The following is a 23,989-nucleotide window of genomic DNA, read 5'->3' on the forward strand; positions in this document are numbered from 1 at the left end:
TTCTTACTGGTACACCGTACCGACCCACTTTCAGCTCCGCTGCCTGGGAGGGGTTCACCACAAAAGGCTTGCTCAGGCTCTGTTGGCCAGCCCAGTGGCTGTGTGAGCGTGCCTTTTAGCTAGAAGAGCGGAAGATGGGGACAAAATTTTGCTGGCCAGGGAAGGAACCTGAAGTGTCTCCCTGGTACCATGATTTCTCAGTGGGTTCTCCTCCCCCCCCCCCCCCCCGCCCCCCCGTGCACTTTTTTCTGTCTTGATTTTGAATGATCACAAATAAGCTACCTATTTTTTTTCTGCGGTTTCTTGTTAAATGCTCTACCCTTTTTGAAGAAATTAAAGGATTTCTTATTTGATGGCAGTCTAATGAATGATAAAGTAATAATCAACAGTAGTTTATTTCCGATTCTTGGCGCAAGTTGATCTGTGGTCAAGATTTGTATAATATCTACAAATTTGCATTTTGTAACAGGTCGGGCTGGAACTAAAATTAGAGAACTTGAGGATTCTTCAGGTTCTAAAATACAGGTAAAAGTGCACTACATTTTGACAAGAGCTTATTGCTCAGTACTCTCTCCAGGTCTTGCCATTTCTCCTTCTATATATCCTAGTGATTGCTCCCTGATATGAGAGAGTCTCTCCTTTCATCTGTCATTTCTTTATCTTGAGGTTGCATGTGATGCCTTTACATTACTCCTAGTCCCTGTATGCATGGAGAGTAACTAAGCAGAACTAAGATGTGAACATACAGTTTGCTTGGGGTAACAGAACAGTTTGGTGATGTAGAGTTTTCTTTTTAAAAAAAAAAGGTAAGAACATACAAAATTTCCTTTTTTTTTTTCCTTTTTTTTTAATGTAACACAAGGGCTCAGAGCCAAAAAGATACTTAGGTGCCAGCCTAAACCCCAGATTTAAGCACCTAAATGCTAGATTTGTCTGCACGGCAATCCACAGAACTCCCACCAAATCCTGTAGGTGCCTAAACTCACTTGGCACTTAAGTTTTCAGTGTAAAAGCTCCCTAGGTGCCTATATTTCATGCTCTGGACATGCATACTGCTGCCTCCCTCTAGGTGTCTAGATGCCTGTTTCCCACTTAAGCCCCAGAGTGATTCAGATAGGCATTCAGGCTGCCTAAGCTGAGTGCCGGGCCATATCCAGTAGACATGCTCAGAGGCTGCGTACTGGATCAGGTTCCATTTAAAATTTGTTGGGAGACGGAATGGAGGGTAGTGGTGCCACCTTATAACTTTTCGCCCAGTGGTTAGGGCACTTGCATGGAACGTGGGAGGCAAAGCTTCAGTTCTTCCCTCTCTGCTAGAGGTGGAGAAAGGATTTGAACAGGGGTCTCTGACCTCTCAGGGAAGTGCTTTAACCACTGAGCTATGGGATATTACTGGAGCTGTTTCAATGGATAAATAACAAAAGTGCTTAGAGCAAGGGGACTGGACTCTGGGTCTTCCACCTTCCAGGTGCGTGTTCTAACCACCAGACTACAGAGACATTCCATCTTTCTGTCCCTCATCCAATGGCTGTTCCACTGTGGTTAAAAAGTTACAGACATAGGGCCAGAGAGTCAGAATGACTCCGTAGGCTGGTGGTTAGGGCACCAACCTGGGAGGTGAAAGACCCTGGGTCCGGTCACTCGTTATCCTGTTTTTGTTTATGGCACAAGGCAGGCACCTAGGCTTGGTCTACATGCTTCGGTATAATTATGTCACTTGGGTGTGAAAAATCCACATCCCTGAGCAATGTAGTTGTACCAGCCTTACCCCCCCCCCCCCCCCGCCCCGTGTAGACAAAACTATGTTGGCAGGAGAGCTTCTCCCACTGACATACCTACTGTCTTTTGTGGAGATGGTGTTATTAAGCCAGTGGGAGAGTTCTCTGAGAGAGCTTGAGTGTAGGTGCATGCACAAGTAGGCCAATGTAAGCTGCCTTGCATTGATCTAACAGTATAGTGTAACCGTGTAGACCAGGTTATAGGTATGCCGAGCTAAGGCTGCAGGGCAGTTATATCGACCTAACCCCCGATGTATCATAGAATATCAGGATTGGAAGGGACCTCAGGAGGTCATCTGGTCCAACCACCTGCTCAAAGCAGGACCAATCCCCAATTTTTGCCCCAGATCCCTAAATGGCCGCCTCACGGATTGAATTCGCAACCCTGGGTTTAGCAGGTCAATGCTCAAACCACTGAGCTATCCCTCCCCCTCAAACATATGTAGACATATCCTTAAGTCAGTGGTTCCCCAAACTTTAATAAACTGTGAAGCCCTTTCACTAAAATGTCAAGTCTCGCGAACCCCCTCCTAAAAATGAATATTTTCAAGGATTTTTTTCCTTTACCTAAATATAAATTCTAAAAGCAGTGATCTTGGAAATATGTTTTATGACATGCTTATTACACACTATTTATTAATAATTATTATTACATTATGAAAGCGGTAACACTCTTCCAAGATCTCACTTTCGTAGCTTGTATCACTTTGAATAAGTCTGTTATAAGACAAGGCTCCTGTGTTTCATCAAGGAGTATCAGATGTGAAACAGCATGAAGGTATTTAAGAAGCCAACTCAAATTGTTCTTCCTCCATGAGCATTCAGGTCTTGAGCAGTCCAGGCAAACAGCGCACTTTACAACAAAGCTTAAACTTGTTCTTCATAATAATTTTAAAAATAGTACTAGCTGCCTATTTAATTTTAAAAACGGCAAAAAATATCCACCTCCCTTTCCATTTCTTATAAGGAGTCTTGAAGTTTGAATCTCCTCAATGTGATAAATATGCTTGCTTTGATCTGCTTAGCTCTTGGAAGTCCAGGGGCTCTGGGCTGCTGGCCCTGTGTTGCCTGGAGTCCCTAGGGGCAGCTCTGTCCGCCATTAGGGAATTTGTTCCCAAAAACTCCCTGTAAGATTTCGTGAACCCCCGTGGGTTCACGAACACCGGTTTGGGAACCACTGCCTTAAGTTTCAAAGTAGCAGCCGTGTTAGTCTGTATTCGTAAAAAGAAAAGGGTACTTGTGGCACCTTAGAGACTAACAAATTTAGTAGCTCACAAAAGCTTATGCTCAAATAAATTTGTTAGTCTCTAAGATGCCACATGTACTCCTTTTCTTATTGCCTTAAGTGTCTACATACTCTCAGGCGTTTAGCTCTTCCCATTCATTGTATAGGGAAGCTGATGCACTTAACGGTGGCTTTGTGGATTGCAGTGTTCTTGTGACTTTTCTAGGTGCCCCAAAATTAGGTATTATCATGTCTAAGTCCTTTTGGGTAGCTCACTGTAGGGCTTGTGTTAGGCAGAGAAATTATGAGACTGCATAAAGAAGAAATCAAGGAGTGGGATACCTGTGTATATTCTAGTATATGAAGCTTGTGCTATATAAAAATTTAATTAGGCTTTCTAAATTTAGGTTATAAGGGGAGCATATGAAGCTGAAGTAAAGATTTTTGGTAGTAATGATACACAGAACAAAGCCAAAATGTTGATAGATGATCTTATTAAGAGGTATGGCCAAAATTACCCTGGAGACAGGACTGAGAAAGGTAAGAAATTTACAGTGGGGGAATTGTTGGGACTTGTGTCCTCTTATAACATTTGACTTGTTCTTAACATTTTAACATGTACAATATGCCTCTGTATATATGCTGTACCACAGAGAGAGAACTTTTGTCAAAAAACAGTTAAAATTGCTTTAGGAGAATACCACACTCAAATCCTTAAAAACAAAGAAATAGAAGAGGATACATATACCACTTGCACTGACAAACTTAGTGCCCTCTGCAAGTACATCCCATGTGCCTGCAAATGCGTCAAAACAATATACATCATGTTACTCACTTTATTGAACTACAGCTCTGACCTCAACATACCCTATAATTTGCCTGTTCACTGATGCTTAACAGAAATTTATTTTTCCCATGAAGAGAGTAAGAGGTCTGTTAAGTTTCCACATAGTGAAGTGTGGAATGCAGTGAATATTGTTACTGTATATGTTGTAGGGATACATAAGCAATTACTACTATTTCTGTTTTAACATTTTGCTTATGTTGTCTGTTATTATTTGTTTGGTCTATTTGTATTGAAAGCACTTGGGGGCAAGGACCATGTATGTCTTCAGATCTGGACTGAGACACTAAAAGGGAGGAAAGGAATTAAACTCAGAACTGAGAGTTAGGTTCCACATTTCCAAGAGAGGAGGAATGGAGCATGGAGTGTACCACTCTGGTGGCAGGGGCAGATGTGAGATGCCTAGCATGGTGGACTAGCAGGTATCTTTGAGGAAGGAGCAAAGCTGCAGCTAGGAATACTCAATAGTGGATTTCTTAATATACTTTCTGAATGTATCATAACTAAGGGGGAACTGAAAGCTGCTGTTCAGATGCACAAACAGCCCAGAGCAGCATAAGAATGAGGCACACCACTACATTTTCTCCTATGTTAAAGTTTCTTTCTGAGAGATCCTAATTTAATGAATCTTTTAAATTTACTGTACTATCTGTACGCTTGGTATGTGTGATTTAACTGTTATATTACCATCTTGTGCTGTAGAAATACCCCTTCTCTCCTTACAGTTGTTGAAAATAGTTTTGTGCTTGATCCTTGGGGCTCTGAGAATTTACCTCCCATTTTCCCCCAGTTTACACCCAGTCCCTGAAGAACCCATATCACAGCAAACCTTCCTTCTAGTTGAGAGAGCTGCTTGGAGTTCCCTTTAAAACAGGGGTCTCAAACTCAATTTAACTTAGGGCCAGTGCCAGTCCTCAAATCCTCCCAGTGGGCCAATAATGTCACTGAAGTTGGTGTTCACACCACCTCCCAGCCCGTTTCCCACCCTTTTCCCTTGCTCTCTTGGCCTCAGGCCGGCCCGGCTGACTCTGCCTGGCGACTAGTGACGCTGCCTCTGTGGCTGACTCTGCCCAGCAACTAGTGATGGTACTTCTGTCTCTCTCTCCCAGCCAATGGGAGGTGCGGGGGGAAGACGGTGCCTGCAGCAGACATCAGGCCGTGTGGCTGCATGGGTCTCTCCTCTCCGGCAACAGCAGAGATAGGGAACCGCTTGCAGGGAGCCGAGCTGCCCGAGGTGAATGACACGTTGCCGAGTGCAACCCCTGGGAGGGTCCCAGGAGCAGCAGGATGGAGCAATGCTGGGGAGAGGGGCATGTGAATCTCTCCTCCCCGCTCTCACCCCATCCCCCAGCCAGCAGTCATGAGGGCCAGATGAAAGAACTTTTTTAAAAGTTTCTGCGGGCCACAGTGTGGAGGTTCTCGGGCTGCAGATGGCCCGCGAGCCAGGACTTTGAGACCCCTGCTTTAGAACCTGTCAGTACTATTCCTAAGTAGCCAGAAATTGCTGGAAGCACTCTTTGTTCTCTCCTTTTCACAACAGTGCATCCACACAGGTTTTATAGATCTTTCTGGTCTATAATAAGATTGGATCTGAAGATCAGCTCTCCCTCAGGGGGAGGGATAGCTCAGTGGTTTGAGCATTGGCCTGCTAAACCCGGGGTTGGGAGTTCAATCCTTGAGGGGGCCATTTGGGATCAGGGCAAAAATTGGGGATTGCTCTTGCTTTAAGCAGGGGGTTGGACTAGATGACCTCCTGAGGTCCCTTCCAACCCTGGTATTCTATGATCAAACCAGGCTTCTAACGATAAGTTCCAAGAAAGAACTTTCTATTTAAACATAACATCTCCTTAGAATTCAAAATGGGAAAGGTTTTGTTTGTTAAAAATAAAGCAAAGCTACTGTTTCCCAGCAGGTTCCCTCCAACACCAGGATTTTGGCTCTAGTTATTCCACTGAAAGCCATCATGATCTTGTCAAGTCTGGAAATGGCCCACAGAAATCAGTAATTAACTGGGCATCTCTTCGAGAAAATAAAGCTAAATATGAAGCTATGAAGTGGGCAGGTTAGTATACAGGCTTTGAAAAAGTGTGGTGTGCTTATCACACTACAAGAAGGATGTGGAAAAATTGGAGAGAGTCCAGCGGAGGGCAACAAAAATGATCAGGGGACTGGAACACATGACTTATGAGGAGAGGCTGAGGGAACTGGGATTGTTTAGTCTACAGAAGAGAAGAATGAGGGGGGATTTGATAGCTGCTTTCAACTACCTGAAAGGTGGTTCCAAAGAGGATGGATCTAGACTATTCTCAGTGGTAGCGGATGACAGGACAAGGAGTAATGGTCTCAAGTTGCAGTGCGGGAGATTTAGGTTGGATATTAGGAAAAACTTCTTCACTAGGAGGGTGGTGAAACAGTGGAATGCGTTACCTAGGGAGGTGGTGGAATCTCCTTCCTTAGAAGTTTTTAAGGTCAGGCTTGACAAAGCCCTGGCTGGGATGATTTAATTGGGGATTGGTCCTGCTTTGAGCAGGGGGTTGGACTAGATGACCTCCTGAGGTCTCTTCCAACCCTGATATTCTATGATTCTGTGATTCTATGATTTTAAATATAAAGTCTTGATAGCCTGTTACAGATTTTTAAAATGCAGAATAGAAAAATTTTAGGTCATGTGTCTGTGTTGAAATGAATGTGTATTTTTCACTGTCTGAATTATTAATTCCTGGTAGACTCTCACTTTCTTTAGATTCAATTAAATATAACATTATTTATATATAACATTATTATATACAAATATACAAATTACATTATTATATACATTATTATATACAAATTACAAATATAACATTATTACAATGCTTAAGCATTGTAATTTTCTAAAGTATAACTGTCTGCATCATATTATCTCTGTTAGAGGAATAATTCCGATTAGCTAGACTAAAAATTTGGTGAGGTGGTTTATTTAGCAAATACTTTAATAATATTGGGTTTTATCTCTTCCTCAGCTTTGTTGTTTACATGCTTCCAACAAGGAATCCTCACACTACTTATAATAATTTTCGTAGTAGGGAGTGATGTAAGGATTCACAATGTTATGTAGGTTTTGGGCTCTTCCATCTTAAATCTTGATCATAATTTTGGCCGACTTGTACCAGTAACTGTTTCTTTTTAAACTATATGTTGTAATTCTGAATAAGCACATCTCTCACCAATTTGGAAAATTTAATTTTTTTTAACAGGTTGCTTTTTTTCCTAATTGTTTAAGATTTGCCTCCAATTGAGAGAAAATTTTACAAAGAATCACCCAAGATTGCTTCTATGCCACAAGAAGAAGTGGAGAAGTGGCGGTAAGATGTTTGTATAAGTAACTGCTTGTTTTGGAATTGGAATGGTGAAATGATTGTTACATAGGGGTTGTATAAATCTTAACGTTTTCTTTTTATTAACAGTTTTGTAGATTTTTATTTGGGCTGGAGCCAGGGTGGATTGATTTTTAAATCAAAGCGATTTAAGTCATCAATTTTAATCATGATTTAAATCAGCAAGCAGGAATCCTTGATTTAAATATCAGTTTTCATTATGTTTTGCATTGTTTGTGCGCATCAGTTACTTTCATGAAGAAAGATCAGTTCTCATTGGTTGGTAACCATTAAAATATATTTTTGCTAAATTTGGTGCTGCTTTTTGCTAATCAGGAGGAAACAGTATATCTTTACGCACTTAAGCAATTATATAGCTTCTTACATTTATTCTTATTCTTAATTTTTACACTTATTATGTTGGACAATGACAGATGAGGTGTTTTTTATTTACTGGATTAATTTTTTTACTAATTTGTGTCAAGCTCTGTTTGGCTGGAAATTATTATTCAATTAAAATGCACAAAAACAATTTTTTATCTTTTTATTAAATAAAACTGCCTTAAATATGTTTGATATGTAAGAAAAAAGTTCATCAAGACATGTTTTGAATTTAAAACTCATTTATTAAACAAAAGTATTATCTGTAGTTAGTGAATTGAACTAATTGTCTCTGATCACCAGGTCCATCAAAAATTTTAGAATTAGTAGATCTCATTCTCTCACACATAGCTTTTATTCATAGATTGGAAGTCAAAAGCAAACTTTCCTATTTTTCAACTCCCAGTTGGGTTCTTTACTTAGCTCATTGAACTGAACTGGACTGAAATTAAGAAAACTGTCTCTCAGCACATGCAGAAGAGGTTACTGCTGTCAAAAGCTGATTTAGAATGTCATCAAGCTCTGGAAGCAAGTGCTTAGCCAGTCCCTTCCACCAGTCAGGGGTTTGATTTTCTTTAAAACTTGGCAGCAAATGAACTGCTTAATGCTTTTTGTTTAATTTAAATTATTTTAATACCTCATAGTAAGTTTAGGCCTTAGCATAGGTTGTAGTTTAAAATTAAAATTGTAGTTAGGTTTCTTTTATTTAAAAAAACCCTTTATTTAATTTAAATTTTAAAAATATCCAATTTTTTAAATTAAATCGTGGATTTTTATCCAACATGGGTTGAGCATTAGGCAAGCAGACATCGCTTTTTCAAGCTGGTAGCAAATGGTGGCTGTAATCTCTGTAAAAGGCAAATGGCCACAGTCGTCTTCTCCCCCCCACCCCTTTTAAATGTCAGAATCTTTCCTTTTGTATTATAAAAAGATGGTATTGGCAGTGTAGTTGGTGCACAAAACCCTTCAGTGTGTCTACCTACTGGAATTGAGCATATTGTGAGATAGTTGATTGGAGTTCATTAACTCCTTCAAGCTATAATCATCTGAACATTGTGTCCATCTTAAATGCTCCCTGAGCTCTCTTTTCTTCATTGAAGCCTTACTCAAACATCTTCCAAGCAGTTAGAACTTTGATTTCCACTGCCATCCTACCCTATCCTTGCCCGTAGATTCTGGTAAGTACCAACCTGGTTAATCACTAAGTTCCAGTCACTTTGAATCAAGTACACAGAGCATCCTACTTTTCAATCCCCTCATGTTGACTCTAGTATTCTCTCTCTAGTAGTAGTAACGGATTTTGCAACCCTCCCTGGCTGCCCTATCATTTTTCCATGTGTGCTGCCCCAGCAGCTTTATCAGTGTCTCTAACCATATGTCTCTCTGTTAGGAAATATAACCTGTAATCTGAACTGGGATTCTAGTTATTGTCTGTTGGTGGTATATGCGCATGCTTCTACTTGCCACTTTTCCATGCTGTATGGAACTTTTCATAGGATCAGAAAAGAGAATGTATGGGACAACAGTTATGAGCGAGTAAAAATATTCTGTAGTGTTTCCTCCTCTTCTTCCCATCTTGTATATGCTTAGCTATAATTAATATTTCTGTAATTTTATTCATCTCTTTTTTAACTAAGTATAACTGAGGGAAAGGGGGAGATTGAAAGTGCTTTTCTCTTCCTGCTCCCTGGTTGAAGCAAAGATGTTGGTTGAATGGAATCTTGTATTTAGGCTGAAGAGAAGAAAAAATTAAGACAAACCATTGATACATATTTCTTTTAAAAATAATGGCTTTATATATCTCAGTGCTTAAGTGTGCTGTAAAGCCTGTTAAAGTAGGTTGCATATCTGTAGAAACCTTAGTCCTTCCTGTTTGTTAATATGGCATAGGTTGTTCTATTATGTTTTTGTTTTACTCTAAATTTGTGACCTTTGTGGTTGTTTTGTTCATATGGAGTGCTATGGTCCCACGCTGTCACAACCACTTTTCTGGTGAAGGCCTAGATAGGATGCCATTTAAAACTAGTCAGTGGCACTCTCGAATGACTTTTGGATTACAATAGGACACGAATATTCTCAGCAAATGTATAGTTCATTCAGGTAGAGTGCAGTCAAGGTCAGATGTATGGCCAGGGTGTATAGTCATTATCCATTTAGAGCATCTAATTGTGGAGGGGAGTAACTAAAAGTGGGAGCTGAAGGATGTGGAAGGGTGTCTCCCAAGTAACACCCTTTGTGAACATAAGAGTGGTCATGGCTCTCTTTTTCCCAAGAAACCTGTACTCATTTCTTATAGACCACACAGTTTTTCTCAATTTCTAGAATATTCTTCTGTTTTGCTTTTAAAATTATTTGATTTTTCAAGTTACTGCATTAATATTTTTAAATTCTATACAGAAAAGAAAATAATAATATCATTTGTGATGACTTGAAAGAAGGTGAGAAGCGCCATGTTCCCAATCCTGTTTGTAAATTTGAAGATGCATTTAAATATTATCCTGATGTTATGGCAAATATCAGAAAAGTTGGCTTTGAGAATCCTACACCAATTCAGGTACTGTGTGCTATCAGTTCTAGTAAGTTTTATATTTTAAAGAGAAATTTGCAGTCCGTATGTTAAGCACTTACATTGCTTTATTTCAGTCACAGGCTTGGCCAATCATACTTCAAGGAATTGATCTCATTGGCATAGCACAGACTGGTACTGGGAAGACATTAGCTTATTTAATGCCTGGATTCATTCATTTGGATTCACAACCAATGTAAGGGCTTGATGGAGTGAAACTTTTGAGTTTTGTATTGCCTCGCTAAGTTTTGGTGTGGGGGTTTTTTTTTTTGTTTGGTTTTTAAACTCTTAATTGGCATTAAAACACAACTTGAAAAAGAGTCCAATCAATAGTTCTAAAATTAACTGTATTGGTTTAAGAAACTGTTAGCCCTGATCTGTCTGGATAACACAATGTGGCAGTATATTGAGAAACTCTAGAGCAGTATTACATTAAAATATTTTAATATCTAATGTGGGTGTACTCAATATCCTGTTTTTCTGTATCTTCATGGAACTACTGTATAAAGCATTTATTTAAATTTTGTTTAATTCTTTCTTCAAGCCCAAAAGATCAGCGTGGTGGGCCGGGTATGTTAGTCCTCGCTCCCACTCGAGAACTAGCTCTTCAAGTGGAAGCAGAGTGCTCAAAGTATACGTACAAAGGAATTAAAAGGTAATCTTTATTCTCACCAGTTTCTTAATATTAAAGACACAAGTGTTGGCAGAAGTCTTGTATTACAGCAAGTCCTGTCACTTAAAAGCTAAAGCATTATAAGAAATACAAAAAAAATTAATTATCCTGTAGCCTTTAAGATATCTGGTATTCTATTTGTTCTGTCAATAGAAGGCAGCATACGTGCTGTTCACTTTGTTTGGGCCATAGATTGCCTTCTATGATGAAATAACTGGCTCTGAGGGGAAAGCGATGGGTGTGATATACTTTGATTTAAGCAAAGCTTTTGATACGGTCTCCAACAGTATTCTTGTCGGCAAGTTAAAGAAGTATCGATTGGATGAATGGATTGGCTAGATAATCAGGCTCAACAGGTAGTGATCAATGGCTCGATGTCTAGTTGGTATCAAACAGAGTGCCCCAAGGGTCAGTCCCGGAGCCGGTTTTGTGCAACATCTTCATTAATTATCTGGATGATGGGACGGATTGCACCGTCAGCAACTCCGTGGATGACACTAAGCTGGGGGGAGAGGTAGATACGCTGGAGGGGAAGGATAGGATCCAGAGTGACCTAGACAAATTGGAGGATTGGGCCAAAAGAAATCTGTTGAGGTTCAACAAGGACAAGTGCAGAGTCCTGCATTTAGGACAGAAGAATCCCGTGCACTGCTACAGGCTGGGGACCAACTGGTTAAGTGGCAGTTCTGCAGAAAAGGACCTGGGGATTACAATGGACAAGAATCTGGATATGAGTCAGTGTGCCCTGGTTGCCAAAAAGGCTAACAGCATATTGGGTTGCATTAGTAGGAGCAGCAGATCGAGAAAAGTGATTATTCCCCTCTATTTGGCATTGGTGAGGCCACATCTGGAGTATTGTATCCAGTTTTGGTCCCCCCACTACAGAAAGGATGTGGACCAATTGGAGAGAGTCCAGCAGAGGGCACTGGAAATGATTAGGGGGCTGGGGCACATGACTTATGAGGAGAAGCTGAGGCAACTCAGCTTAGTTAGTCTGTAGAAAACAAGAGTGAGGGAGGATTTGATAGCACCCTTCAACTACCTAAAGTGGGGTTCCAAAGAGGATGGAGTTAGGCTGTTCTCAGTGGTGGCAGATGGCACAACAAGGAGCAATGGTCTCAAGTTGCAGTGGAGGAGGTCTAGGTTGGATATGAGGAAAAACTATTTCACTAGGAGAGTGGTGAAGCACTGGAATGAGTTAGCTAGGGAGGGAAGTGGTGGAATCTCCATCCGTAGAGGTTTTTAAGGCCTGATTTGACAAAGCCCTGGCTGGGTTGATTTAGTTGGGGTTGGTCCTGCTTTGAGCAGGGTGTTGGACTAGATGACCTCCTGAGGTCTCTTCCAACCCTAATCTTCTATGATTCTACGTCTACTATATTTTTCATTATGAAGTCACTAAATAGGACTACTTGTCTTTTCCTCTGGGCTCCCTTTGGTCAATGATTGAGCTTCCCATTGATTGACCCTCTTTCTCCTGTGTATTCCAAGGGCAAGATATTTTGTTATTGGTGTAAAGTCTAAAGAGGTCCTTAATTTGTACCTTTTATATTTACGGCTTTTCCTTCTGGCTCGAGTCTTTGAGGCCATATTTCTCCATCTGTCTTAATTTTCTTCCTTTATCCAGTCTGTGGCTTCAGCTTGCTATCGGTTATTCTCTCTTGACCGTCTTTGTACCTCTTAGTAGTTCTCAATTGACAGTCAGGCTCCACCATCTGTTCCTCCAGAAATTAAACAAAATTATAATTATTTCGTTTATTCTTCACAAAATTCTTATAAAATAGGATATTGTGCATGCTCCACATTCCGTCAGTAGTTCTTCTTTATTGCAGTTTACTTCAGAATGTCTTCTCACATGTTGAAATGTGTGAATGCTAAGGTGCTGTGGTACCCGAAGAATTCTAATTCCCTTGTTCACTGCTAGGTTAACTTTCTAAATGTCACATATTTCCTTCTCTGATAATGCTTCTATGTACTGTAATAGGTGGTCACATAACTTGTGCTCATGCCTAAAATCCTTTTTCATACCTACTCCGTGGGCTTTTGTCATTAGTTTGGCCTACCGCTACCTCTTGGGGTTTTTTTTATCTGTACTTTTAACAAATCATTCGGCTTCTCTTTATGCTTGTCTGGATATGAGATGAGAAACTGAAGCAGCACATTCAGTGACAAATTGTTAGTGATGTGGTTTAATGTAGTCAGCTTCTCAGTGACAATTTTATTGTTATTGTCCTGCTTAGTGTATCTGAACTTAAAAAACATTAATTGTGGCAGATAATGTAAAATAACAAATATTCATTTAAAGTAGAAAATGTAAATCAATCATTTGTGCTTTTTGATCTATTCTGTGACTGTAATCTTTCCTCTTGATAGCTTCATACAAAAAAAGTCTTCAAATATTATTGGACAATGGTGATGGTATTGTTTTCAATTTTGAAAGATTGATTTTAATTGAACTATACTCAACTTCTGGAAAACATTTTTTTTTTTTTTTAGTATTTGCATATATGGTGGTGGGGACCGAAAAGGACAGATAAACATGGTTACCAAAGGTGTGGATATTGTTATTGCTACTCCTGGTAGACTGAATGACCTTCAAATGAACAACTTCATAAATCTGAAGAGCATAACCTACTTGGCAAGTAGTCAACATTGAAAAGTAATGCACTTATTGGGGTAGAAGTGGATTAATCTGAAGCAAATCTTTGGTTTGTTTTTTGGTTTGTTTTTTTTAATTAAATTTTAATTGAATTGAGGTGTGTTTTTAAGGCTAAAATCTGAAAATCTTAGTACTGTAAACTGAGTATCTCTGCTGAAGACACTGACACCACCCTGGGAAAACTAGACTCCTGGTACATGTAATCAGTTTTCATAAAATGGAAAATAGCTTGTGGCTCACGTTTCTAAAGGTCACTTGAAGAAAAACTTTCTTTAGATAGCTATTGTGATGTAATAGTATCATGTACTGAAAGCCGTAAGTCTTCCTGGCCATTTTTTACAAGTAGTAAGCTACCAGTCTGACTTCAGGACATAAAGTTAAGTAAGAAATTTGTTAGATTACTTCAGTGCATAATGTCCTTATTACCCTTTACTTTTTTGTACAGTCATCTTTTTAATACTATAGGTCAGTGGTTCTCAACCTATTTACCATTGTGGGCCGCAAATGCAGCTCTCTCTGTTACGTGGGCCGCATCCACACATGGGCCGCAGCTGTCTGCTGATTGGGCTGCAGGTTAAGAACCACTCCTATAGGTACTCTGTTCTCTCAGGTTTACCAATTGTCAGTGGCCTTTTAACCCTTAGGACACTGATTAATCACTAGGGGGGATAGCAGTTTAAACTGGCCCTTTCTCAGGTGAATCCTATGAAATACTTTAATGAGTAAACTAGGACTGGTAAGAAGATCCAGTCCTGAGCACCTGGTAAAGTATCATAGCATGCCTCCCCTGATGCCAGTACTTGCCTATACTCCAGTTTTAGAAATAATAGTGGACTTGCAGACCCCAAATATGTAAGGATGGTAATAGACAGCAAAGAGAGAGATGAGCATCACCAGGATTTTGACCAGCTAAGAAAGAGAATAGTAGTGGAACTAGAGAGTAGCCTTATTTGATTGTAAGTTAGGAACGAAGGTGCCTGCTTGGGGGAGGAGAAGTCGTACTGGAGAAGGTTTTTGTTTAATTTTTGTTTGTTTGTTTTTTTTCCTCTCTCCTTTCTGTAGTAAAGAAAAGAATTGCTAGTTTTTAGTGCACTAGCAGCTAAATATTATATTCAGTCTCATGCACTTTTGCTGTCATTAGAAAATAAAGGATGTGGTGCTGGCTAGAAATAGAACAAAAGGCTATACGTGCTGTAAATAGATCGATAATTACGTTACATGTTAACCAAAAGGCCCTAACCATGATCTTTCTGAATCGCATACAAAGGGAGAAAATGGTTCTCCTGAACTTCAGTTGTTAGTCCAGACACTTAGGTATAGTTCCACTTTTCCAGTAGATGGGAGACATGCACAGAGGACTGAATTTTGAAAGTGATCAACTTTTTTTAGGTACCAGTAGACTGACTTTTTTTTTCCCCCCGGAAGTGCTGCACACCCTCTACTCCAGTCCATAAGTATCTAAAATTGGACCCAAAACTGAGATCTTGTTTTAAAATTTTCACCTGTGTATTTGTCCTCTTCTCTCCCTCTTCACCCCCTCCCCACCCCACTATGTGTAAGAGCAGGGGTAGCCAGCCTGAGCAGGAGCCAGAATTTACCAATGTACATTGCAAAAGAGAGACAGTGATATGTCAGCAGCTCCGCAGCGCCTCCCACCCACTAGCAGCCCCACAGATCAGTGCCTCCCCCTCCTTCCTGATTTAGAGACCTATGATGAGAATGATTAGGAACATCAAAGAAACCTATAGAGAGAAGACAAAAAGAGGACACAAAAGTATACAGATTAGTTAGTTACCTTCCCTGTTCAATTCAAGTGCTCCTATTTACCCTCTCTCAGAATACAAGAACAAGGAAACATAGTAAAATAGAAGAGCCACATTTAAAACTGATAAAAGTTGAAACTTCTCACACAGTGCCCAACTGGCCTGTGAAACTCTTTACCACAAGGTATAACTTCGACAAAGATCTTTGTTGTATTCAAAAAAGGAGTGGACCTTTCTATGGATAGAAAGAATGTCCAGAAGGTGGTGTAGTGAATATTAAAGTTTTGTGAAGTGATATTAAATCTTATCCTTAAGGGAATAAACAGGTATCCAACTGTTGGGGGTTTGGAAGAAACATTAACAGGGGGCTGGTTATCCTATCTGGGAGATGGGATATTGACCTTAGACAGACCACTGGTCTGATCCAGTATGGCTTTTCATATGTTCTCTCGCCTTCCTCCAGCTACCGGAATAGTTCATTTCCTAGCCAAGGAAGTACCATCTGTCCTATCAGGAAGGACACTCTCATATACAAAGTGCTAGCTGCTCTCTGTAACCCACAATAGAGGTTCTAGCCTTTACATATTCCGATGGAGTGTATAATTAACGAAGAACAATCTTAATTAAGTCTTTTGGACATGAAGCGTTAATCAGAAGATTGAATTCCCTTCCTCAGCCCCTCAGATGAGGGATTATTATGTTCATACTTACGTTTCAGGGAATTCCAATGGCACTGCAGTTTTGATGAGTCACAACTGGACTAGGATGTCCAAAAAGGAGAAAACAGTGATGAGGATAATCAAGGGGATGGCCAGAAAAATCTCTGATCTTCCAGTATAATAGAAGACAGAATTTGGCCTTAATTTTTTTTTTTTTAACCTATGTAACTGACCCTATAACTCAAACCTGAAAATTAAAGGAGGAAAGTCCAGTGGACCTGGTTCTGGTTGGCTTAATATTTTTAAATTTTGTATAGGATTCTGAAATTCTCACACTTGTGCCTACATGTCAGAATGGAGTGGATCATGAGTGGGACTCAGATTACAAAACCATTCCAATTAATTGAAAATCTTGTGACCTCTTTCCAAGGAAGGTATTTTAAAAGCAAGTTGTTAGGTAGATGAAGTCACTTCTCAGTTGGTCAAACTAATTCCAATTCCCATGGTAGGGGGTGTATCCCTAAAGTATCTTAGTTCAGTGCAACACTTAAAAAACCTATCAGGTCTCTGTTTCCAGAGCAGATTAGATGGTTAAGGGCCAGGAGATTATAAAAGCTTTCCAAGTCTTTGAAAGTCAAAGATATCCAATGAGTACTTACCACATTGCCCTGTGTAGAATCATCAGTTTCGCTTGTGTGTGGCAGAAGATCTCTAGGGCTCAAACAATGGTCAGCTAGCCATATGTCCAAGGTGTAAGGCCTCTTTGTTTTTCTGTGAGGAATCACACCTAACTTCCAGCTCCAAGTACCATTCTTTCACTGTAATTAGGATATTACTTTGTAGCCTTGACTCATTGCAGATGACATGGTTTGACCATTGTTTGGCCATTATGAGTTTTGACTCAGAGACTTAGCCTCAAAAACTCTTAATTTTTCAGGAGTACTAGGAAGGATCAAGCAGTGGTCAAGTGCATTTTACCTAGTGGTTAAGAGAAGGCTGAGCACTGAGAACTGATAGGCCCCTTGCAAATGTTGTGATATGTCTTTCTGCTCGTTGTGAAGGACAAAATTAGTATTTCTGGACTGGCATAGAAAAGCTCTAACAAGTAAAATAGGAAACTTCACTTTAAAGTTTCTGAAGAAACCCTCTTGATTGAAATAGTTGCAGGGTTGTTGTTTTTACTGTTTTCTGTTACATAATCAAAACTTCTATTTGAATTTATATGCCAAACAAACTGGGGGGAGGAGGGAAATATAGGCAAGTGAAAACTATTCAAAATCCTGGTGTTCTCTGGCTTTGGTCTTGGGGGAATGGATAAAAGCATTTTTCTCAGAGAATTTTCCTGTCTAGAAATATACCAGGTTTGCTGCCTCATCAAGGAGTAGCACCAGAAACAATTTAGAAGGTGAAAACTTGAAAAGGAGTTAATAGTTTCTGGAATGGAAATAAGTAGATTCTAAAATGGGTTTTAAGGATTGAGTGAGAAATACTGTACCTCTTAAGGAAAGTCTGCGGTGTAGTGTCTTGCTGAAAACTTAACTGAAGAATCATAGGCACTAACCTTGTTTTGCACAGGTTTTAGATGAAGCTGATAGGATGTTGGATATGGGATTTGAACCTCAAATAATGAAGATCTTACTAGATGTACGCCCTGACAGACAGACAGTCATGACTAGGTATGTAAATGTTTTCAGTAGTTTAGAATTAAGGTTGGTGTCATTGTAAACTTGTATAGTTATACTTAGTTTTAACGGTTCATGTTAGCTCTTTTTAATATAAAGCTCCTAAATAATTACTGTGCTCATCTTTATGGGACAGTGGATACCTGCTATAATCATTTTGATTTATCCTCTTGATGTCAAATAGGTTACTTTTTATTGAATTCAGTTTCATGAGAATTTTCAGATACTCTTGGATATTGACTAGTTGGATAATAATTGGTAACTACTTGCGTCTTAGACTTCAGACTTAATAGATTGAAGAACTCCCATAGGCCTGTCTGTCCAACTTAATCAGTGATAAATCTTGGACTGAAGAATTTGAGGGTATTTAAAGAGAGCCTGCACATTTGGATTTTTTTTAACTAATTAATTATGTACTGTATGTCTCCAGGTAGGCTAGGAGAGACATTCAGTACACCAGTAACGTGAAATTTTAATTTTTTATCTGTTTGTTTTTGCAAGTTTGTGATGCACATATCCACTGCAGATTGCCAGTTGCTGCTCTGTGTGTATACGAGTATGCACTCTGCTTATATCAGTCTCCCCTACCCCTTAGCTATCCCAATGGTCTTCAGTGGTAAGTCTCATTCTTCTCCAATATTTGACTTCAGAAAGAAAATATTTTATCATGGAGGGCACTGATGCAGAATCTTTGTAACACAGAGGACTTCATGGTAACCTAACAAGATTCCAAAAGCTGTAAATAATTTTACATAGGATTTAGTCAGTAAAAAATAATAGTGCTGAAAGTATGCACTGCATAACTGAATGTATACTTTGGGGGCTTCAGGGGAAGGCATATCAACGGGAAGACTGGCACTGCTTTGAAACCAAATTCTTGATGTCTGACTTAGAAGTGGTTGTGCACACGATGAAATGGAGACTTACCATTGTTCAGTGTGTGGCGTTTTGATTTATTCCAGTGCATAGATCTTTTTCATAAATAAGTACTTCAGAGAAGCTCTTTTGTATAACTAAATAAGTCACGTGGAAAGAATTTATAGAAATTCATTGTTTCCTTCATGACATTTGGACTGAAGCTTAGTAAATCAGTTGGTTCTAACTGAATCTGACATCTCTTTGGGGTCAGGTGAAAAATGCGTCTGCAAGTAACTTACAAGTCTTGTTTACCTTGAAAGTCTCTTAGCCGAAGCTCAAACTTTAAAGATTTTTGATCCTTGCACTCTAAATAGAACTGTCACTCACTTTTTGAGAACTCTGGTATTGAGTGAGATGGAATAAATGGGCCAAAGGTGTTAACATAACCCTGTCACTGTCCAACACTAAACAGTGGGGTTTGGTATACAGAGACCTGAGTCTGCTTAGTACCATGGCACAAACACCATTAAAAATCTTTTCAACCTTATATTAAAGATACAGAAAAGAAAGAAAAACAGTTAATGTAATTGAAATGTAAAACATTAAGGCTTTTATTTTAATATCCTTTTTCCCTTTAGCTGGAGAGAGTTTTAGAAGGAAAACAACTCCTTCTTTGATAGTCTCTTGGATGGTGGTAACTGTACTTTTGGAGAAAAGAAAAAGTTAGCTGAGATGAGCTAGAGCTGCCATTGCTGTTAAAGTCTACCTTCATTTCATTCCAGGTGGTGGTTGGGATTCAGCTGGATTCAGTAGAGATGGTGGTGATACCTGAGTCCTCTCTGTCCTGGTCTGGTCAGGACATCTCTCAGTATCAGGGTGATGAAGGCCTAGGTCCCATGAGATGGTAGGGATGGCAGAGATGATGGTGACTGTTCTTACTCCCATTGCTGCTGGAATCGCAGATCATCTTAGCTAGCAACAAGAGCTTTCTATTCTCTGCTTCTTATGCCCTGAGTCTGCTCTTGCTATATTGCTGAACACCAGAGAGAGCACAAACTTGACAATAACATGGATGTTCCCTACATTGCACAACGCATCCACTGGGTCTCGACTAGTTTTCAGTTATATCCAGTTTGCTTGGATATTTCAGCTAGGATGAGTTGGGAGTAAACTAAATTTTGTTTAAACTGTTAATGTTACATGCTGGAGTGACTACCTGGTGAGAGAAATGAAGGTAGTTTACACTTGTGTTAAAGCATTTGTTTTCACCTAGAGTATATGCTATCTGAAGAAAACCTTTTGATTAGCAAAGTTTTTCTTTGCAGTCATGTGGAAGAAACCATTCTTAAGTAAAATTTAAATTCTGCAGAACTGAAATACCACCAGAGGGCCACAGAAAACATTGGACTGCTTACCCAGAAGTTGTGCACTACAGCCTTAGGATATAAAGCAGGGGTGTGCAAACTTTTTGGCCCGAGGGCCACATCTGGGAATAAAAGTTGTATGGCGGGCCATGGATACTCACAAAATTGGTTTTGGGGTGGAGGGCTCTGGCTGTGGACTCTGGGGTAGGGCTGGGGATGAGGAGTTTGGGGTGTAGGAGGGTGCTCCGTCCTGGGACCGATGGGTTCAGAGGGCGGGAGAGGGATCAGGGCTGGGGTGCGGGAAGGGATGCAGGCTTCAGGTGGTGTTTACCTCAAGCGGCTCCTGGAAGCAGCGGCATGTCCCTTTTCCGGGTCCTATGCAAAGGCACAGCCAGACAGTTCTGCACGTTGCCCCATCCGCAGGCACCGCCCCCGCAGCTCCCATTGGCTGCGGTTCCTGGCCAATGTGAGCTGCTGCGACAGCTCTTGGGGCAGGGGCAGGGTGCAGAGTGGAACCCCCATGGCTGCCCCTACGCGTAGGAGCCAGAGAGGGGCCATGCTGCTGCTTCTGGGAGCCATGTGGAGCAGCCCCTGACCGAGCTCCCCAGTGGGAGTTTGAGGGCCAGATTAAAATGGCCTGCGGGCTGTATCTGTCCCAGAGGCCACAGTTTGTCCACCCCTGGTATAAAGTAGTAAGTGTCATTGAAGAAACTGGATTTTCCTATATACAGACTCGCCTTTCCAGCAGTCTTCAATTGAGACTGTGATATCCTTAAGAGAGTGTGTACGGGGACATCACATTGAATAGGAACTGACAGTCTGCAGCAAATATGTGCTTGGTACTTTTGTGTTCCGCAGGTTTATCAATAGGTAATTAAATGAATGTCCTCTTAACCTTGTTGTTGAGACCATTCTAGAATTCTGGTATTAAGTACTGAATGAATTTCTAAAAGTGATCCAAGAATCCAGTTTTTGCATAAAAAATTTGGGATATCAAAATTTGTTGATGGGGTTGGGGAGGTCAGAGGGTGGAGAATGGGGGGGTTGAATGGGGGCAGGGGTTCTGGGGGCAGCCAGGAAGGAGAGGAGGGGTTGGATGGGGTGGCGGGGGGCAGTCAAGGGTGGGGGTTCCGGGGGCGGTCAGGGGAGGTTGGATGGGGTGGTTGGTTGGAGCAGGGGTCCTTGGGGGGGAATCAGGAAGGGGAAGGGTTGGATGGGGCAGTTAGGGGTGGGGGGTCCGGGGTGGTCAGGGAGAAGGGGGGTTGGATTGGGCAGGGATCCGGGGGGGGAGCAGTCAGGAAGGAGGGGGGGGTTGGATGGGGCAGTTAGGGGCGAGGGGTCCAGGGCCGGCCAGGGGACACAGTGCAGGAGTGGTGGATGGGGTAGGAGTCCTGGGGGGGGAGCCGTTAGGGAACCCAGGGGGTTGGATGGGGCAGGAGGCGAAAAGCAGAGGGGGTCGGATAGGGGGCCGGGGCTGGGCCTTGACTGGCTGTTTGGGGAGACACAGCCTCCCCTAACCGGCCCTCCATACAATTTCTGAAACCTGATGCGGCCCTCAGGCCAAAAAGTTTGCCCGCCCTGTTCTAGATGTTTTGTCCCTATGGGTGCTCCTCTACTTGCACTCCCCTTCCCCTCTATTTGGAGTTCTTGCTGCTGGAATTCATGACTGAGAATGAATTGGAGCAATGGCAAGTCTGTCTCTCCCTATATACTCTCAGTCCTGAGCATAAGGATGAGTAGGGTGTGGGCGCAGCCCCACAGACTGCTGACAGAAATCTGATTGAAAGCACAAGGTCAAAATGGAGCACCCCAGGGACAAAATATCTCTAATTCCAGTTACTGTACAGGTTAGTAACCTCTTCATATACATTGGAATAGGGTTTTAGAGTGAAATTTTACTTCATTTCTTGAAGTTGTGGGCAAAGATTCAAATCATGTGTGCCCAAGAGAGGTTTGGAGCAAGGGTATTAACTATACTTCATTACAACTTTAGCATATTTATATAATAGAATGAACTTTTGCAGCCTCTGTCTGTTTCCCCACCTGCATTCTAAAAACTGTACTTCAGAGGTGTTTGAAAATATTTAATGTTTTAAGATGACTTTGCAGATGTAAAGAGGTTTATGATTGCTGATTGCATAGTACATAATACATTTCCTAACAGGATCCAGGATTATCAGGGATATAGTTCAAAATACATCAGAGTGAATTATTTTGTCTCTCAAGTGTTGGTATAAATCTTATTTTATATATTTACATTAATATGCATATCAGTCTATGAACCTTTCAGTCTCTAACCACCAAACCCCTGGTTCTGTGAATTCTTGCCAATGCATGCCACACCATAACTAGCCACAGGAAGATAACCCTAGTGTAGGAGAATCCTCTGATGTAGAGCCAGCATGACTGCTTCTGTGTTATCCCACTGTCTGTGGCTAGCCAAGGTTTGTGAAAGGGAGAATGGGGACATGGCTGGGATTTTTCTTTGCCTCAGAGATCTTCAGATACTGTAATAACACCTTAAGGCTGTTAACAGCCTGTATACTTTAGAGAGACAAGATGGATGAGGTAATATCTATTATTGGACCAACTTCTGTTGGTGAGAGCAACAAGCTTACACAGAGGTGGTCTTCAGATATTACCTCACCTATCTTGTGTCTCCAATATTCTGGAACTAACACAATTACCACACTGCGTACAACATGTGTACTTCAGTATAATCCTCAGGTGCTCTGATTTATTCTGGGTGCCCAGAAAAGTGCAAATTTGGCTCAGGATTTGGGAGTTCAGAGCCACTTTTACAGACTGACCCCTCTTCTCCCCCTGGAGCTCTGTTGTGCACTGCTCAGTCATAGCCAAAGTGCTGGGCCTACTAGTGGACACAGGCAAAATTCAGAACACATGTTTCTTGCTAAGAGTACAGGCAAGTGTGTAGTTATACTACTAAAAAACATACTTGCAGTTCATAGATGAGGTGATAAGCCAGAAGGAAACACTGTGATCATCTCGTTTGACCTTATGAATAACACTGGCTCTATACCTGTCCCAAAATAATTCCTAAAGCATACCTTTTAGAGAGATTAAATCTTAATTTAAAAATTGTCAGTAATGGAGAATCTACCATGACCTTTGCTAAATTGATCCAATGATTAATAACTCTCACTGTGAAAAATGTACATCTTCTTTCCAGTCTGAATTTGTCTAGCTTCAGCTTCCAGCCATTGGATCATGTTGTACCTTTCTCTGTTAGATTGAGGAGACCAATATTAAATATTTGTTCCCTATGTAGACTGTAGTCAAATCACCCTTTAATCTTCTCTTTGTTCATCTTAAATTGATTAAGCTCCTTGATTCTAGTCACCCCATCTCAAAAAATATATTTTAGAATTGGACAAGGTACAGAGAAGGGCAACAAAAATGATGAAGGGTATGGAACAGCTTCCGTATGAAGAGAGAGTAAAAAGACTGGGACTTTTCAGTTTGGAAAAAAGACAACAGAGGGGATATGATAGAGGTCTATAAAATCGTGAATGGCGTGGAGAAAGTGAATAAGAATGTCTTACGTGAAGCAGTAAACAAGAAACGGGTCACCCAATGAAATTAATAAGCAACATGTTTAAAACAAAAGGAAGAAGTACTTCACACGATGGCCAGTCAACCTGTGGAACTCATTGCTAGGGGATGTTGTGAAGGCCAAAAGTGTAATGTGGTTCAAAGAATTAGATAAATTCATGGAGGATAGGTCTGTTAGTGGCTGTTAGCCAAGATGGTCATGCATTGTGTCTCTGGTGTCTGCTGGAAGCTGGGAGTGGATGACAAGGGATGGATCACTTGATGATTACCTGTTCTGTTAATTCCTTCTGAAGCACCTGGCATTGGCCACTGCTGGAAGACAGGATATTGGAATAGATGGACCATTGGTCTGACCCAGTACGGCCATTCTTATGTTCTTAGTCTGCCACTGTAAAGTATGTTTTCTAATTCTTTAATCATTCTCTTAGCTCTTTGAACCCTCTCCAATTTGTCAATATCCTTTTTGAATTGTGGGTACCGGAACTGGACACAGTTTCAGCAGCGGTCGTACCAGTGCCAAACATAGAGGTAAAATAACTTCTCCATTCCTATTCAAGATTCCATTCTTTATGCATCCCAGTATTGCATTAGCCCTTTAGTCACATCATTGC

The 23,989-nt window shown here is 40.8% G+C and overlaps 1 protein-coding gene across 3 annotated transcripts in view; it reads left to right on the forward strand.

Annotated features, from left to right (window-relative positions):
* The window catches only part of DDX43 (DEAD-box helicase 43), a 64,450-nt gene that overhangs the window by 1,528 nt on the left and 38,933 nt on the right, over positions 1–23,989 (forward strand). The window contains exons 2-10 of one of the 3 annotated variants that reach the window (XM_075126531.1): positions 470–525; positions 3,411–3,543; positions 5,757–5,909; positions 7,110–7,191; positions 9,982–10,138; positions 10,228–10,346; positions 10,695–10,805; positions 13,317–13,458; positions 17,477–17,577. In XM_075126531.1, coding sequence (XP_074982632.1) covers positions 470–525; positions 3,411–3,543; positions 5,757–5,909; positions 7,110–7,191; positions 9,982–10,138; positions 10,228–10,346; positions 10,695–10,805; positions 13,317–13,458; positions 17,477–17,577 — 1,054 coding nt within the window. The remainder of the gene's footprint in view (positions 1–469; positions 526–3,410; positions 3,544–5,756; positions 5,910–7,109; positions 7,192–9,981; positions 10,139–10,227; positions 10,347–10,694; positions 10,806–13,316; positions 13,459–17,476; positions 17,578–23,989) is intronic. The other 2 variants (XM_075126532.1, XM_075126533.1) reach the window with 2 other exon arrangements.

This window comes from Caretta caretta, chromosome 3, assembly GCF_965140235.1.
Source record: "Caretta caretta isolate rCarCar2 chromosome 3, rCarCar1.hap1, whole genome shotgun sequence".
Taxonomy (NCBI): Eukaryota; Metazoa; Chordata; order Testudines; family Cheloniidae; genus Caretta; species Caretta caretta.